We start from the raw sequence: 16,479 nt of genomic DNA on the forward strand, positions 1-16,479 counted from the left end.
GTATTGGACTTCAGAGACGGGTACATGGGCAGTTCCCCTGTACTGTAGTGTGAGGGACCTTTCACCCTTTTGATTCTGTGACGTTCTAGATCCTAGGTGAAGGGGGATCAGCCTCCCTCCCTGCTTGGTGACGGCAGGGAGCCATGTGGTCCTCGTGGGGTATTCTGATGTGAGGCAAGCGGGTACAGGGCCTCCTCTCCTGGGGTAGACGCGTCCAAGGCGGTCTCAGTCTTTCATTACACACCTTTCACTATTGTGGATACTGTTCATCAGCTAGCCCTTTATGTCGGTAAAAGATGCATATGTACAGGCAGACAAGCCTGCTGAAAAGAGGTTGATATCCGCATCTTCAGGCTTCGTCCAATGTTGTCTTCCCCCTCCCCCCCCCCCCCCATTCTTGCCCTTAGTTTGTCAATAGGTTTGTGCAGAACTTTGATCTAAGTAATGCGGTGCTGCTTTACCTGTCCTTGAGTTACAAAAAGAAAACGCAAACATTGCACTTGGCTAAAGCTGCATGTTACCTGTACTTTAAGATGATATCCACAGGGGGGAGCTATTGAGAATATAAGGCTAGTACAGCCTGCGTTATATCCTGCCTTGTTTTATTGGTTTTGTTCAATTTTGCACCCCTGTCAGTCCTGTTTGATCAGTAATGCTTTTAAGGATGCAGTGCTACTTCCTGTTTTTAAGTGTAAAATGTTAATGAAGGTTACCCAACTGGAGTTGTTTGGCCACTGCAACTTGAAACTAAAATCTTAAATGGACAGATTGATTCCTTGGAGATACAAGCGTTTTTGAAGCTTTTGTTTTGTTTGATTAATCAGCCAGTACCCTTGTGTGTTTTTGAGTGTGAGTGTGTGTGTGTGTAAATATATATCTGTGTATGTATGTGTGTGTGTGTGTGTGGGATTGTCTGTGTGTTAGCATGTCTTACTCCACTCACCTGGTAGGACATGATTTTGGCTGCAATGATTTAAATTCTCAGCTACTCAGCTGCATGTGAGAACCAATGTAAATAATGTCATTTCTACTCTTTACTTAATCCTCTTTTTGAAATGCAAGAAAAGTTCAGATTCAACAAAATCACCCTTTGGGCTGGAGCAGACATTTACATTTGGAAATAAATTGTTTAGGACACAATTTGTTTTCCTTTTTCCCCCTTTTGTGAGGGTGGGGTGGGGGGGTGGGTGGGTAAGTGCACATCACTCATTTGGGTGTAATTGCTTTTTACTTATATTTGGTCACGTGAATTCACTGTGTGAAGGGCTTAGTGGAGCAACTGACTTGTCATCATTTTCCCTTTTCCTGTGAAGTTGAAAAATACGTCATTCTACTTTTGAAAAAGGATATCTAGATGTAAGCCCCAAATATAACTTGGAATATACAACAATAACAAAAAACCATCTGATGTGAGGAAGGGGGGGGGGGGCAACAGTTTTATTAACTTTTTTTTTTTTGCAGATAAATTGACATGTTGAACTTAATCAGAGTTCTTTGTCTCAAAGGTGGGTGTGAATGTCACAGAAAATATTAATATTAATAATTATGATGATTAAAGATGAGAGGATGTAAACTATTACATGGGATATTTTAGACGTATGCTGTGTATTATTGTCTTTGGGTTGGAGAAAATGATCAAGAGAATAAAAAAAAGTCAAATAAAAAGGCTATATTGTGATTCTTGTATAATGGGATGATATTTGGATTGATTTGTAACTTGGTTGTGTTTGCCAGAGAATTTAAATAACTCCCACAATAAAAGTAAAAGCCAAATCGTGAAAAATAAGCAAATGTTATCCAGAATCAAGACAAACCACATGAAACTCCAGCTCAATGGTTTACATCATGTCAGATAATTGTCATATATTAGCGTCTGCTAAATGCATAAATGTACTTCAGTTCCATGGCATAACATGAATTTAGTGAGTAAAGCACATGAGATCTACTGAATAATTCAGCACGTCCCTCTCTTTGAAATGGGCAGTGCCCTATGAATAGTAAGTAGCCCTGCCTCACTAATGTTTATTGATTGGGTCTATCTGACAGCAGTGAGCTTCAGACTCGTTATGGCGTCGCACCGAATCAGAATGAGATTTTTTAGCTGCAGCATGTATTGGAATTTACCAGTCGGGTACCACGACGTTTTTTGTGGGTTATTGTAGTAAATTATATCCATGAAAATGGAGGAAGAGGATAACACAACTGCGGTCACGGTCAGCACCGACATGGACCTTAAAAAAGGAGGTAGTGTCGAATATAACGGGGCTTGTACGGTGGTCCAAGCAGGATTTAATCTGGCTGCAGATCGTGGCGACCGCAACGGTCCTGGAAACCGTGTCGGAACGGGGATCCGCGTTCTAAAGGCAGGTCATATTTGAAGGTGTATCAGAATACTGCAATCGCACTGTCCTCCGTTTGAAATAGGGCCGAAGTGCGTTCGAAATCAAACTGCACCATCCCTTCATCACGTCATCCAGTTTGATAATTGTAGCCTACTCTTGTACAAACGCCGCTTATTTTACGTACAACATATCAGACCTAAACGCTTGTTAACAGTCGACTTACTGTCAATTAAGCGCCTTCTGCACTGTAGCACTAACATTCAAAATGTTGCGACTCTGTTGGTCTGTCATGTGTAGCCTAGGCTAGGTTAGCCCTCGGGTTCCTCGGATCTGAATCAGATTTATCCTTAACTGTTGGTGACAAATGATTAACTGATGTAGGTATGCTCATGCTGCTATGGTATGTCATAAGCCGTATTATATCTAGCCTACGATCATTCAGAGACGCCTATAACCTTATGGGTCATAATTGTGTGAGGGTTTTGTATTGGACCTAACTCCTCTTTTTAGACCTAATTGGGATAGTATTCTGGTCTTGTGTGTACGGGTATTCATGGTCCGTTGTCTAAGTGGACTGATTTGTGCTTGCGATAGGTTATACTCTGATTATTCACAGTATCCTCACTCAAGCGTAAGATACTCTCCACTTCCGTAATTGTTACAAATTAACCCATGGGTGGCTCATGAATCAAGATATGATTACATAATGACAAAACATATGGCAAGAGATTGCTATCTTGTATGTTGACCATCCACTATTAAATCAATGTTACATTCTGCTTTTCAAATTTGTGTTGACCCTTTTTCTGATATACTGTATCCTTCTGGAGAGCAGGCATTGACAGGGTAGGGGGGTTACTAGAACACAGATTACAAAAGCAAAAGACTACCACTTGCCAGCAAAATGATGATTGTGTTTTATAAATCGTATTGTAGCTAAAGTGTAGACATCACTTTAATTATAAACTTGTAGCTTTGCTACATGAGTCAGCCTTTTTGACAGTTTTCAGCGTAATAAACATGTAATATCCTCAGCTCCATTTCTCTTTGATTTTAGAGGCTTTTGTGTGCATGACACAACAAAACTGATGACTGGCTCTGCTTGGGAAGCTAGATGTGGCGGTTGTATCACCCTCCCCTCACTGGTGTAGAGCCAGGGGTCACAGAGGGAGACCAGGGCAATGACTGATAGGGCACTGATCAGCCTTGTACCCAGGTCAACTTTAACAGCTTTGTGTGGAAGGTCTGGCGACACAGAGGTGTGTCTGACGGACACAGGTGATGTCTGAGAGATTGTTCAGGAACCGTTGAAGATGGAGAGAGAGTGTGTGTGTGTGTGTGTGTAAGAAAGACAGAGTGGTAAAAGACGAAAGAACGAGTGTGTGTGTGTACAACTGTGGTACAGAGGTAAGACTGCCCAAGCACTGCTGTTTCTACTGTTGTTGCTGAGTGTGCCGCGGGGCGCGGTGAGCCAGCAGCTGCCTGTCTGTGCCGGTACCGGGGGAGCACGGCATCGTAGCGTAACTCCATCAGTCTGACTAATGACCTGGTGCCTGGTCGCTCGTCTCTGGAATGGGATCCACTTCTCAAACATCAAGCGGTTCTAGTGTAATTATTCGGTCCAAGCCTCTCCAGGTTTGGGAAACAATTCCATGGATTCGCTCTAGCTTGCTGTTCTGGGTGGGGCTCCCACATTTAGCAAGGGCCAATTTAAGTCATCAACAGAATGGCTCCCTTTAATTCGACATTTTAGACATCCAACCTGTGGGATTAAGCTGTCAGCAAAGGCTCAGATTAAGATGTCAGAAATGGCAGTGTTAAGGAGATGAGGATATAGAGAATATTTCAAATTCAGTCCACTAAATTGTATCACTTGTGCCATGGCACCAGTTTCCATGTCAGTTTATGTCATGTGTGTCTGTGTGTGTGTGTGTGTGTGTGTGTGTGTGTGTGTGTGTGTGTGTGTGTGTATATGTGTGGTTCTGCAGAGGAACATGAAGAGGAATGGGAGCCGGGGCTGTGTCACCAGGAAGACCCGCTTTGGATCTCGCGAGCGGGACTGGCTGAAGGGGGATGCCCAGCGAGGCTGCGTGTGTCTGTATGGGGGGACAGTGGAGCCCCAACCTCCTTCCTCCGGCCCCCAGACCTCGTCCACCCCCCAGGCAGACCTCCGGCTGGTGCTGTGCTCCACCAGCACCACGGTGGAGGAGCTGTGCGCCCAGAGGGATGGCGAAGGACTCTACCTCCAGCTGCACGGCGACCTGATCAGGTAATACTGACCTGATCCACCACTTAGGTGTTCTGTGAAGGCAGAAAATAGGATCGCGGCTGTTGTCTCTATTGTCATCAGCATATCACGCTCCATATAGTCTTGTGCACAGCACATAATGACTAATGCGTCACATAAGCATGACTCTTCCTTTTCCAAGAAGATCGGTCCCGTACATTTCCAATATGTCACTGCTAGCGACTTCAGCCTCATACTGGTGATCCTCAATGTTTTTGTTTTCCACACAAACATTGTGTTTTCTTGAGAGTTCATGATATTACTATCAGACCAGACTCCCACGTCCAGAAGCAAGCCGTGGGCCATAGTTCAAACATGCTATCAGGCATACAGACTTATGAAAGCACTTTTTCCAAAACGGCCGTATGACGAGCCCATGTTAGTCCTTGTGACGGTAGTCTGTAATCTGGCTACACCCACACGCTCCGTCCTCATGGTTCTGTGTGATCAGGCTAGGCACTGCTTTTTACTCCCTCTATGGCTATTTTTGGTTAAACGGTCTGCACGATATGATGCACTAAATGGGTCACGCCAGAGTGTCGGCCAGAAGAGAAAACAAGATCTCTAACATGATTTAGATTTTACAGGAAATCGTTTTCCTTGTTCCAGGAGGATGCGCTTTACATTAGCTGGCCGGCGGTATTGATCTACCTGGCTGGTTTACAGTTTAATATCTACTTATACAACAGGAAAAACTCTGGTCCACAATGCAGAGGCACTGTCTCTGAACAGTGGATCAGCCTTGTCCTGTCTCTAATCTCAAGCGGGATTTAGTCTCTCTGATAAGTACCCGAAACCCTCTCATATCTTGAACTTTCAGGCCAAGGCAGTGTCTCTCCGCTTTCAAAACGGCTCTGATCAAAGTCCTACGTTTCTCCCAGGTGATAAAGTGTCAGATTCACCTGGCCAGCCAGCCAGTAATGCTATCCATTCTCCCCCAATACTGACATTTTGTCTATCAGCGCCATTGCAAGTGTCGACATGGAGTCATTTTCTGGGCGTGTGAACGCTGCTCTCAGTTTTGTGTTTCTCATTGTAGAGCAGGCCCGTGTTTATGAAGAGACGACACCAGTCAAGACACGGATCTCTATCATGTGCGGCTGGTTGCAGAGAACGGAAAGAGCCTTTTGGTGTCTCTCGACGAAGATTGAGTGAGGGTAGATTTAACAGCTTCCTGCTCCCGTGGGCACGAGGGGAGAGGATTTGTGAATAAGTGAGGCCCGTCTTGCTATTTAAGCGTAAGCGTCAAGAGTTATCGGGTCCACCGACCCAGACAGTCATCCCTCTGCTCTGCCTGGCAGGGATCTGCCTAAATCCTGTGTCGAGGTGCTGGGGCCAATGGCTATGTGCAACCAGCTGACATGATCCTACCAATTACACCAGACCGGCATAGCTACGGTTGTGTTTATGGACAGGATCAGAATAGCACAGTGGCCAGCCTGCTGCCAGGCGCTGTGTCACCATCCATCCCTGCTGTTTGACCAGGGCTGTGGCTGAGAATGAGTCCCTCATGGCATCATGGGAACCCTGACACACAAACACTGAATCTGGCCTGGTGGTTTTACCAGAACTGGGGTGGGGATCTTTCCGGCTTCGTGAAGCGAGGTGGCTGAGAGGGCCAGCCAATAATGACTTCTTCCTAAGTGCTAATGCACTCATTCAGGCAACACAATCACACACTGTGAGCTGCAGAGAGCTCTTAAGGGTGATGCTTATTTACTTACGGCATGTTATAAATTCTACAAGTCAAGGCTGTGGGCACACATTAGATAGACACTGGATGATGGTGAAAGCCTCCAGTGGAGTCTCCGGTACTCCACACACATCACCATGCCGTTTTCTGGCCAAGCATGTCTGTGTCTGTCTGTCTGATTAAGGATGGAGGAAGGATCCTTAATCAGACAGGAAGGATTAGAAGGAAGATATGAAAACATGTTCATACTGGATTGGTTCAGGGATTGAGCGTGCTACTGGCTTGGGCAGGTGCTTGGTATGATTTATGGTGTGGTTCTCTCCTTACACTTTGAACTTTGTGTGTGTCACCCAAGAGTGTTACGACAGACCAGTGTTCAACCAGCGTCTTTTCGATGTACAGGAGGCTGGACCCCACTGAGCGCCCTCTCCACATGGTGTACGACTACCTGAGCGCCCTGGGCTACAAAGAGCCGCTCCGGGTGCAGAGAGAGGCGGCCCACTCCGACCTCAGCTGCATGATCCGCTTCTACTCTGGTGAGTTGTGACCCCCGCTGGGCCCGGCCACAGCCATCTGCATGCCATGAGACCCTTTTCCCCCCGCCAAGCTTTTGGCTCTGCTCCGCCCGGCTCTACTGGAACCCTGGAACCCAGTCAATGGATGGAGCCGTCCAAGCCCAGGGGTCTGGGCTGGGCTCTGTTGATCTGGTTCCTGTTATGTATCGGGGGTTGTGTAAGTGACTTTGTGTGTGTGTGTGTGTGTGTGTACGTGGGTGTCTCTTTTGTTTGCAGGACTTTTCTCTCCCTGTTGCTCCATCAGTGGAGGGCTGTTTAGACCTCCAAGTCTTAATAAAACATTTCTGGTCCAAAAGGAGCTGGTGTATTTCTGCATAACCTTTATTTTGTGCACATCTTTGAAATGTCAGGGCAGGACTGTGCTCTTTCGAGTATTGTGCTGCCTTTTGAGAGGTATTTAGCTCAGCCTGTCTGTTAGTGTTAGTGTCCCTGTGCCTGCCTGCTTGCCTGCCTGCCGCTGAATACGTCCTCTCTGGTTGTGCAGCAGTCAAGGACTGTAGGCCCCATTATGCTTCCGCCTTTATTTCTGCTGCGAACCACACCATCTCTGATCACGCTCCTGGATCTGTCTGTCAGAGATTGCCGAGCATCCTTTTGTATGTAGCAGAATTCTTGTCTCCCCCCCCCCCACTTCAAATATTACGGTTTCCTTTCTCAAGCTTCCCCACCGGTAATACCTGAGAAAACACAGTGTGAAAACAGAGAGCTACAGCACACTGGTAGTTGAAGCCGGCCAAGCAGATGGAGAGCTGGAGAGCTTCTTCAGAGCTTCAGTAGAAGTGTCCCTCAGGGGTTTAGAATCCTTTCTGTGAGTTCTTCAGTACCAAGGAGCTAGCTGAGGGGAGCCAGGTGACGTGATGACCCTTTGAAGGGAAAGGAAGTCTACAGTTTGACAGTTTGTATCTGCTCCGTCTCCTAAGTCAACATCCCTGAGATTACAAGGACCTGTGAGGGACGTCCTCTCAGGAGAAAGGCTGAAGTGACAGATGCTGTTTCAGGGCTGTGAGTGATGTCCGTCAGACCAGGTGTCCAGGCCGGGTAACCTTCATTAGCCGCAGCCCAGGACGTATCACAGCTGCCCATGCATCAGGGCCGCGCGGCGACTGACTGAGCATCGCTCATCCCGTGTCCTCGTCCTTCTTCCCTGAGACAGGCGGCTGCGCGCCCAACGCTGTCACGGTGCTGTCGCAAGACCTTCAAGTGACTAAGTGCCCCTGTGTCACGGTGATGTATGGTCCCAGGTACAGGATGGATGGGGTTCATTTTTACCTCCTGACCCCCTGGGGGGAAGGAGATATGTATTTACAACAGGGTGATGTGCCTTGGCAAGCGTGCAAGCACGCACACACACACACACACACACACACACACACTGCGTGGCGTAGGCAGGTCTAATGATCCTCTTAGCAGGGTTGATAGGCTTTGCTGTGAGAGGAAAATGGACCTGATGTTCTGTTATGCTTCTACTAATAACCAGTCTGGGGCTGAGAGCAGGCTTCTCTGCTGAGTCAGGGTCACTTGCTGTGTCCACTGCTGAGGCTGTGACCTGATGCTGGGGATGGGGCCTGAGGCTGGGGTCTGAGGGCGTGACCTGTGCTAGGGCTGAGGCTGGAGGCTGGGGTCTGAAGGTGTGACCTGTGCTAGGGCTGAAGTTGGAGGCTGGGGTCTTCAGGGTGTGACCTGTACTAGGGCTGAGGCTGGAGGCTGGGGTCTGAAGGTGTGACCTGTGCTAGGGCTGAAGTTGGAGGCTGGGGTCTGAAGGTGTGACCTGTGCTAGGGCTGAAGTTGGAGGCTGGGGTCTGAAGGTGTGACCTGTGCTAGGGCTGAAGTTGGAGGCTGGGGTCTGAAGGTGTGACCTGTGCTAGGGCTGAAGTTGGAGGGTGGGGTCTTCAGGGTGTGACCTGTGCTAGGGCTGAGGCTGGAGGCTGGGGTCTGAAGGTGTGACCTGTGCTAAGGCTGAGGCTGGAGGCTGGGGTCTGAAGGTGTGACCTGTGCTAGGGCTGAGGTTGGAGGCTGGGGTCTGAAGGTGTGCACTGTGCTAGGGCTGAAGTTGGAGGCTGGGGTCTGAAGGTGTGCCCTGTGCTAGGGCTGAAGTTAGAGGCTGGGGTCTGAAGGTGTGCCCTGTGCTAGGGCTGAAGTTGGAGGCTGGGGTCTGAAGGTGTGCCCTGTGCTAGGGCTGAAGTTGGAGGCTGGGGTCTGAAGGTGTGCCCTGTGCTAGGGCTGAAGTTGGAGGCTGGGGTCTGAAGGTGTGCCCTGTGCTAGGGCTGAAGTTGGAGGCTGGGGTCTGAAGGTGTGCCCTGTGCTAGGGCTGAAGTTGGAGGCTGGGGTCTGAAGGTGTGCCCTGTGCTAGGGCTGAAGTTGGAGGCTGGGGTCTGAAGGTGTGACCTGTGCTTGGGCTGAGGTTGTGGTTTGCGCTGCGTTGTACTCAGGGTTGAAAGGAAGATTGATTTGAAGACAGAGCGAGAGAAAGGCAGAGGAAGAAAGATGGTGTTCCCTCCCTGTCACACACTGCAACTAAATCCTTTAGTTTCCACATACTCACTGAATATGCTCAGCACAGCCTGGTTACCACTCACTTCACACCTCAAGATGTGAGGGTTTGACCACGTGATGTGCTCCAGTCAAATACAGGAAGACTGTTCACACCATTAACCTCAAACGGTTTGTCAAACTTGTTAAACTTTGTTAACTGTCAAAATGCCTTCCAACTGACACGTGTCTCTTAGTTTGAAAGCAAGTTCTACATTGTGTTTGGGTTGGTATTCCGAGTGCTGTGTGCTGTTTGTTTAGCTGTCAGCTTTCCAGCTCATACAGAGCCCTCATTCTAAGTCTCGGAGCATCTAGTGGAAGCAGCAGTGTTTCCTGCCCAGGGAGGGCTGGGCCACCCTGCCTGCCTGCCTGGAATGGCCTGAGCTGGGGATCTTGTCGGTGGCCAGGCAGCCTCGTGCCCAGGGGCTAGCCAGGCCCTGGGAGATTTTCCACCTCTTTTGACGAACTCGTGGGAAAACACAGGGCTAGAGACCTGAGGAACACTGGCCTCCTGGCATCCTAACAACTCCAGCCATGCTGCCCAACTGGATATGCTGGGTTCATAGCTAATCTTAGACGCATGATCGGGGTAAATTAACATTCCTGTTATTATACTAAGCTGGGGTTAAAGATCTCCAAAATTCAAGGACACCTCGTCTCCACCCCCATAACATTGCAGATCTTTCTAGAAGTCTGCGATGTTATGATCTGATATTTCCTCAGGCAGCGTTGCTCCTTGTTAATGAGTGTTGTCGTCCCTTCAGTGTTCAGTGTTGAGGAAACAGCTACAGCCCAACTCCCTCGCTCAGGTGCCTGCCATCCGTTGTCAAGGGCAACATGACTGCTGAAGAGAGGGGACCCATGTCCTAGCTGTAAACAACATGCCTGCCGCTGCATGAATGATGCCTGTACTGTGCATGACTCTCTGCTTTTTTTGCAACTTCCCCTTTTTTGATGTCAGAGAGGCGTTGATATGGCAAGGCAGGGTGTGACTTATTCAAATACACACCCTTCTATTTGTACAGGAGACTAATCTTCACAGCCCTGCCTCCCTCCTCTCCCACCACAGCCCTGCCACCCACCACCGAGGGCCTGCCATGGCGCTCCGGAGACATGAAAACAAACAGATAAGGGGGGAGTAAACATGAATAAATGCTGACTTAATAAAGTACACTATCTGTGAAAACAGCGCTCCAGAGAGCCGGGGGGGAGGGGCCAGCGGGCCGTGGCTATAAAAGACCTCTGCAGCTGTGGTTCTGAGGGGGGTTGTGAGTCCTGGCACTTGGCCATTGGGTCTGTCTGTCTCCACCTTGGCCGGACGGATTCTACTGTGGAGCTCTGATAGTACTGCATGCTCTGACCCACCTCATAGACCCTAGGACAGCCTCAGCCCCAGCCTCAGCCCCCGCCACTATATCTATGGAACCAGAGACTGGACTATAAAGCCTCACAGCAAGCTACCCCAACCTCAGCCTCAGACCAAAGCTTACCAAGCCTTAGAGGCTCAAAGCCAGCCAGCTGTCGGCTCCAGCACAGCCACAGCCACAGAGCATCAGAGCCTCGGAGCGAGGGGAAATAAATCATCTGAGAGCCCGGTTTAGTCACGTAATGAGTTATTGATCTGCTAGGAGCCAACTTATCAGAACAGAAAATGAAAACTAAATAAACTGCATGGTGGACCTAAACTGCACTACCTTGAATCTGGCCCAGGACCAGTCTGGGCTGCCCACACTGGGAAAACTGAGAAAAAAAATAGGGAAAGGCATGGATGAACATACCTGGGGAAGGAGGGGGGAGTGGAGGAGGGGGAGAAGAGTGAGATTAGGAGACGTGGTGAGCAGCAGCGTGCTACTCCTGAGAGACAGGACCCCCCACAGAGCTGCGGCTCTGGCTCTACCTGCTCCTCCCGACAGGAGACGAGACGTAGATCCCCCCCCCCCCCCCGATGTGAGTCAGCAATCCTATCCCAGAGATTTTGGTTGGCGTGTCAGACCGCCGTCGCTCATCTCTGACTCACACAGTGGCTGTAAATCAAGGGCTGGCCGGCCGGCTCAGAGATGGAGGGGATTCAGCTGTCTTCTGTTTGTCGGTTTGAATGACTGTTGGGGCTTTATCCACTCACTCCCACGCGCTCTGTGGATGGAGTGGAGGGCAGAGAGCACGAACGCAGCCTGCATGGCTGGACAGCATGCCTCACCTGCAGCTCTGTCTTTGTTATGTCCAAATTGTCCTCCTGCAGCAATATTCCACTTCCTCTGAAGTTTTAATTTGGTCTGCTTGCATAGGGGCGAGCTTAAGGAGGGCTTTCTAAATTAAATCCCTCACAGTAAGAGTAGGTCATTGAGGGGTCCTCTCTCTCTCTCTGGTCCTCCCTCTCTCTCCCTCTCTCTCTTCATCTCACTCTTCATCTCCCCCCCCCCCCCCCCTCTCTCTCTCTCTCTCTCTCTCTCGTTCGTCCTGCCTTTCTCCCACTCTCTCTCTCTCTTTCACTCTCTTCATCTCCCCCCTCTCTTCTCTCTCTCTCTCTCTCTCTCTCTCTCTCTCTCTCTCTCTCTCTGCCGCAGTGATTTGATGTTATTGCCAGAAAAGGCCTGCTGTGTTTAGAGCACAGAGGCTGGGCGGGACTAAGCCTGTGCTTCCGCCTTCAGCGAACCCCCCACTGCAGGCCAGCCTAATCTATGCCATCTTATACAGCCCAAACAATCACTGGGATACTAGCTTCATTGTCTTCCTGCTCTCTCTGCCGGAGTCTGACCAGCGCAAAGCTTTTCATTTGGTCCATGGACAGGGGGATGAGATTTGACTGTTTAAATTGTGTCCAGTTAGCTGGTTGCTTGTTGTTTATGCTTCACAGCAACGGAGAGTGTTTAGGTATTGACTTTACCATTAACTTCACTGAGGCTTTTTTGGCCGGTCGCCCGGTTCATCTGACCCCACTCTTCCCCTCCACCTCCATGTGTCTGGCACCCTCTGCACCAGGGGGAAAGGGTTCAGGGTTTGACCTGTCTCATTGCCATTCTCGCCTGGCAAGCGGAGCAAAGTAAGACTTTAGGGCTGTCACTAAGGCTGTCGTCAACGGGGACACTGGGTTGTGGGGACAGGGGCAGCGGAGGAGGGGGGGTGGGGTGTGGGAGAGGGGGGCTGGTTACCCAGAAGACTGTGTGATCTGTCACTTGTCACCGTGTGCCGGTGGTTTGGCAGAGTCCCACAGGAGGAAGTAAGGCTTGGTGGGTGATTAGTCTACCTCCCCAAGAGACTGCACCAGACTGGTGTGGAAAGGGCAGAGGGAGGAAGAGAACGATCTGAACACAGTTGCACAACATCCACTGCTCTGCTTCGACTTACGTTACGATCCAAGAGCTAGGTCCACATCGTAAATCAGGAGTGGTGTGGGATTGGCTGTTTTCTCTGCTCGGGAGCCAATGAGGTTTAGTAGGTGCAGAGGTACCAGGGTGGGTCAGGCTGATTCTAAGGGAGTTATTTTGCCCAGGCAACCAACGGCCCCAATGACCTTGTGGGAAAGCCTGTGTGTTTGTTTTGTGTGAACGGCTGACATGACAGACACGTTTTCTTAGTGACTTAACGAGACAATCATTTTCACAAAGTGTTTGTTTTGTCAGAGGAGAGGAAGTGAAAGTGTTGAATGTTCTGTCTGTGTGCACTACTGTATCCCTGGTGTACAGACTAAGCGATGTGATTGTCTCTGTGTCTTTGCTACGACCTTCGTCCTGCGCTGGTCGGAGAGTGGAGCATTCTGGGAGTATGACCAATTTAGAAATGGTTGTTGACATCCTGGGACATGGGCCTTGATGTGAAGGGGTCTTTTGGAGACAGACTCTGTGTGCTGTAATAAATTGTGCTCCTGCCTTCCAGAACATTCCGTGACTTCTTCTGCCAGAGGGAGGCTGTTACCTTTTCAAGGTGTGGTGCTGTCATCGTAGCTCTCTGCTGCTCTATCGTTTTGCATTCCAGCTTGGGTCGCAATGACACCCACACAAAACCCAGAAAGTCCTCTCCCATGATGCTTCTGATGTGCCTCCTTCTGGCAGTGCACCCAGGCCTTCTGCACTGTGACAGACACCCCTCCAATCAGAACGAGTGTGTGTGTCCAACCAGAACGAGTGCGTGTGAGGATGTGAGATGTGTTAAGTAACTCAGACTATCATCTGGGGGCGTTCATGTCATGTGCTCCTCACACAGGTAATAATTGGGCGCTCTCTCTCGGATGGTTTTATGGAGAGGAGGATTTGTGTGTGCTTGAGCTGGTGTGCGTCAGGGCTGGACAGGGATGGGGGTGGATGGGTGTGGAATGTGTTTGTCTATAGTGGATGTTACTCTACTGCAGGATCAGTGGAAGCTTCCGGACTGCCTCTCTGACTGCCTGACTGCCTGGATGGCTGGGTTTATTCCTGGCTGTTGACCCCTGCAGGGGTTTAGATCTCTGCCTCTGACAGGTCAACCTTGTAGACACACACACACACACACATATGCAGGATATAATATAGCTTATGGACTGGGCAGTCTTTTGCTTCCAGCTTCTTTTATCTGGCACATCTCTCAATCTGCCTCCCTGTCCCCAGACTATCCTAACAGGATGATCCTCTCCTGTTTGTGCCAGGCCCCTGGGGCTGAAGGGCCCACTGTGGTGAGAGCAGGACCCCCTCTGTGTGGTGCGTCTCTCAGCGAGAGGATTCCCAGGGATCAGACACCGGTATTGATCCCCCCCAGCAGCCCGGCTTTGCCGGCAGAGGGATTCGGCCCGTTCCGTTATTCGTTTCCCAGACGGGGGATAAGTCAAGCAGACTTGCGTTCCGCTTTGATCCGTGGCGGCCACCACCGCTGTCAGAAGTGAGAGACAAGATTGCGAGCAAAACCGGTTCTGTCAGGCGCGACTCGGGAGTACGAGACAAGGAGCCGATGCACCACGGCAAACATATCGAATGGAATGTTGTCGTTGAGAAAGGAACACGGAGGGAAGACGTCAGGTGTGTCCTCGTGTTTGACCAGCCATGAACCGGAGTGCACTTGAGGTCTGCTGGAGGGAGTTGGCTCGTTGTCGGTATGCAATGTCCTTCAGCAGAGCCCTGCTCAGGCTGCCGGCAAAACAAGCCTGCTGGCTACATAATTAGATTGAAAGAGGGGAGTTTAATGTGACAAAAGCCTGACTCATTCATCAACCTGACTGATGCATCTAGGTTTGAACAGCTCTGAAGTGAGAACCATCTCAAAGTGGAATTAGGGAGTTAGGAATGTGTGTGTGTCCTTGTGAGCTTCTCTTTTCATTAAAACATCGATCCAAAGCGACCAATGAAGAGCAAGGGCACCTTAAGTGTAGAGCCAATCCGTGCTCGTCTGTGTGGAGCCTCCTGCTTGTCACGTTTGAGGTCCGCGCCGCTCTGGGCGGGCAGAGCGACGGATCTCTGATCCAGGCTTGACGGGCCGTGACACTCCCATACCTTTCATCTCTACAGATGGATGACACTAGACAACGGGGGGGGCTTTGACACTGAGACAATGTCTCAATGCATCGCATGGTGTGTACTGTACCAAGCGAAGCTAGAGATGGCTACATGGATGGCTGTGAGACAATAGGGTGCTGTCATCTGATAAGATGACTGGAAGACCAGTTCTAGGAAAGGATGTCTCAATCTTCGGACTAACACGGAGGTGACATCATGGTGGCCTCCTGATATCCGTGTGTGACTTCACTTTTTGGCACCTTCTCACTCTCCTCTCATCCCGACCTCCTGATAGTCCGCTTCGGAGCATACGCTACTAATTAGAGCCGTGGATTGTTTACGTGGACGTAATTGCATGAGGTAGTCGTGCGCACGTGTGTGTGTGTGTGTGCGTGCATAATAAGTGTGCGTTTGCTCAAGGACTGCGTGTAACCGCCTTGCACCCCCCACCCTGTCCCCCAGAGAGGCCGGAGAACCCGGACCAGCAGGAGAGGACCCTGCTGAAGGGAGTGTTCAGCGTGAGGAAGGGGAAGACCCAGCTGCACAAGTGGGCAGAGCGGCAGGTCATCCTGTGCGGCACCTGTCTGATCGTGGCCTCCGTCAAGGACAGCCTCACGGGGAAGATGCACATCCTGCCGCTGGTGGGGGGGAAGGTGAGGAGTCTCGGGGGTGTGTGTGTGTGTGTGTGTGTGTGTGTGGGGGGCGGTGTTGAAGAGGTGTGTGCGAGAGAGGGGGAAGGGGTTGGAGAGTCGTATCTGGGTGCGGGGGGGGGGGGGGGGGGGGGGGGGGTCGAAGACTCATGTGTGGGTGGGTGCGGGGGGGCAGGCGGGGGGGGTGGGGGGGGGGATGTTTTCCGAGCCCACGCGCTCCCCAGGCGGCCCCTGTCTCCCAGCCAAGAACAACACAGCTGGGATTCACTGGCGACTTCACAGGGTGGACAGCACACAACAAGTACGAATAGAACGCAGCACACACGCACACACACACACACACACACAGACATGTAATCGATTAGAGGTGGGATTATCCTGGGTAGGGTAAGGGTACTGTAATAGATGGTTATAAGGGCTTGCCTTGCCTTGCCATGTCTCAGTGCCTGTGTGTCTGAACCCATGTGTCCAGGTGGAGGAGGTGAAGAGAAGACTGCACTGTCTGATGTTCAGCTCAGCAGGACCGCAAGCCCACACCTACTTTGTTAACTTCGACACACTGGTAGACTACCAGCGGTGGCATCGACAGGCTTCGAAAGTAAGTGTGTGCGTGCGTGCGTGCGTGCGCGTCGAAGCTTGCAGATGTTTTCTCCCTCCTGTCATTTGTAGAAAGCTGTGTTTTGTTTGCGGTTCTCTGGCCTGTTGATCAGAGATTGGCTGCCAAGAGGACAGCCTGTGCTGTCAGCCTATCAGAGCCCTGCTGTGGACCCCAGTCCTCCTCACTGATTGGTTATAATTGGCTCTGTGGAGACCCTCAGTTGGGACAGGCTTTGATTGAACAGCTGGGGCTGAGAGGGAGTCTGGGCTTGTATGTGTGTGCATACATGTGGGTGTGTGTGTGAGTGGATATACTTTGTTCTGCGTGCCTGTGAAATCACAAATTC

The 16,479-nt window shown here is 50.3% G+C and overlaps 1 protein-coding gene across 1 annotated transcript in view; it reads left to right on the top strand.

Moving 5' to 3' along the window:
- Positions 1-4,336: 4,336 nt before the first annotated feature.
- The window catches only part of phlpp2 (PH domain and leucine rich repeat protein phosphatase 2), a 29,215-nt gene continuing 17,072 nt past the window's right edge, over positions 4,337-16,479 (top strand). Inside the window, exons 1-4 of the mRNA XM_067248822.1 lie at positions 4,337-4,611; positions 6,725-6,858; positions 15,348-15,538; positions 16,008-16,133. Coding sequence (XP_067104923.1) covers positions 4,337-4,611; positions 6,725-6,858; positions 15,348-15,538; positions 16,008-16,133 — 726 coding nt within the window. The remainder of the gene's footprint in view (positions 4,612-6,724; positions 6,859-15,347; positions 15,539-16,007; positions 16,134-16,479) is intronic.

This window comes from Osmerus mordax, chromosome 13 (assembly GCF_038355195.1).
Source record: "Osmerus mordax isolate fOsmMor3 chromosome 13, fOsmMor3.pri, whole genome shotgun sequence".
NCBI classification, from domain to species: domain Eukaryota; kingdom Metazoa; phylum Chordata; class Actinopteri; order Osmeriformes; family Osmeridae; genus Osmerus; species Osmerus mordax.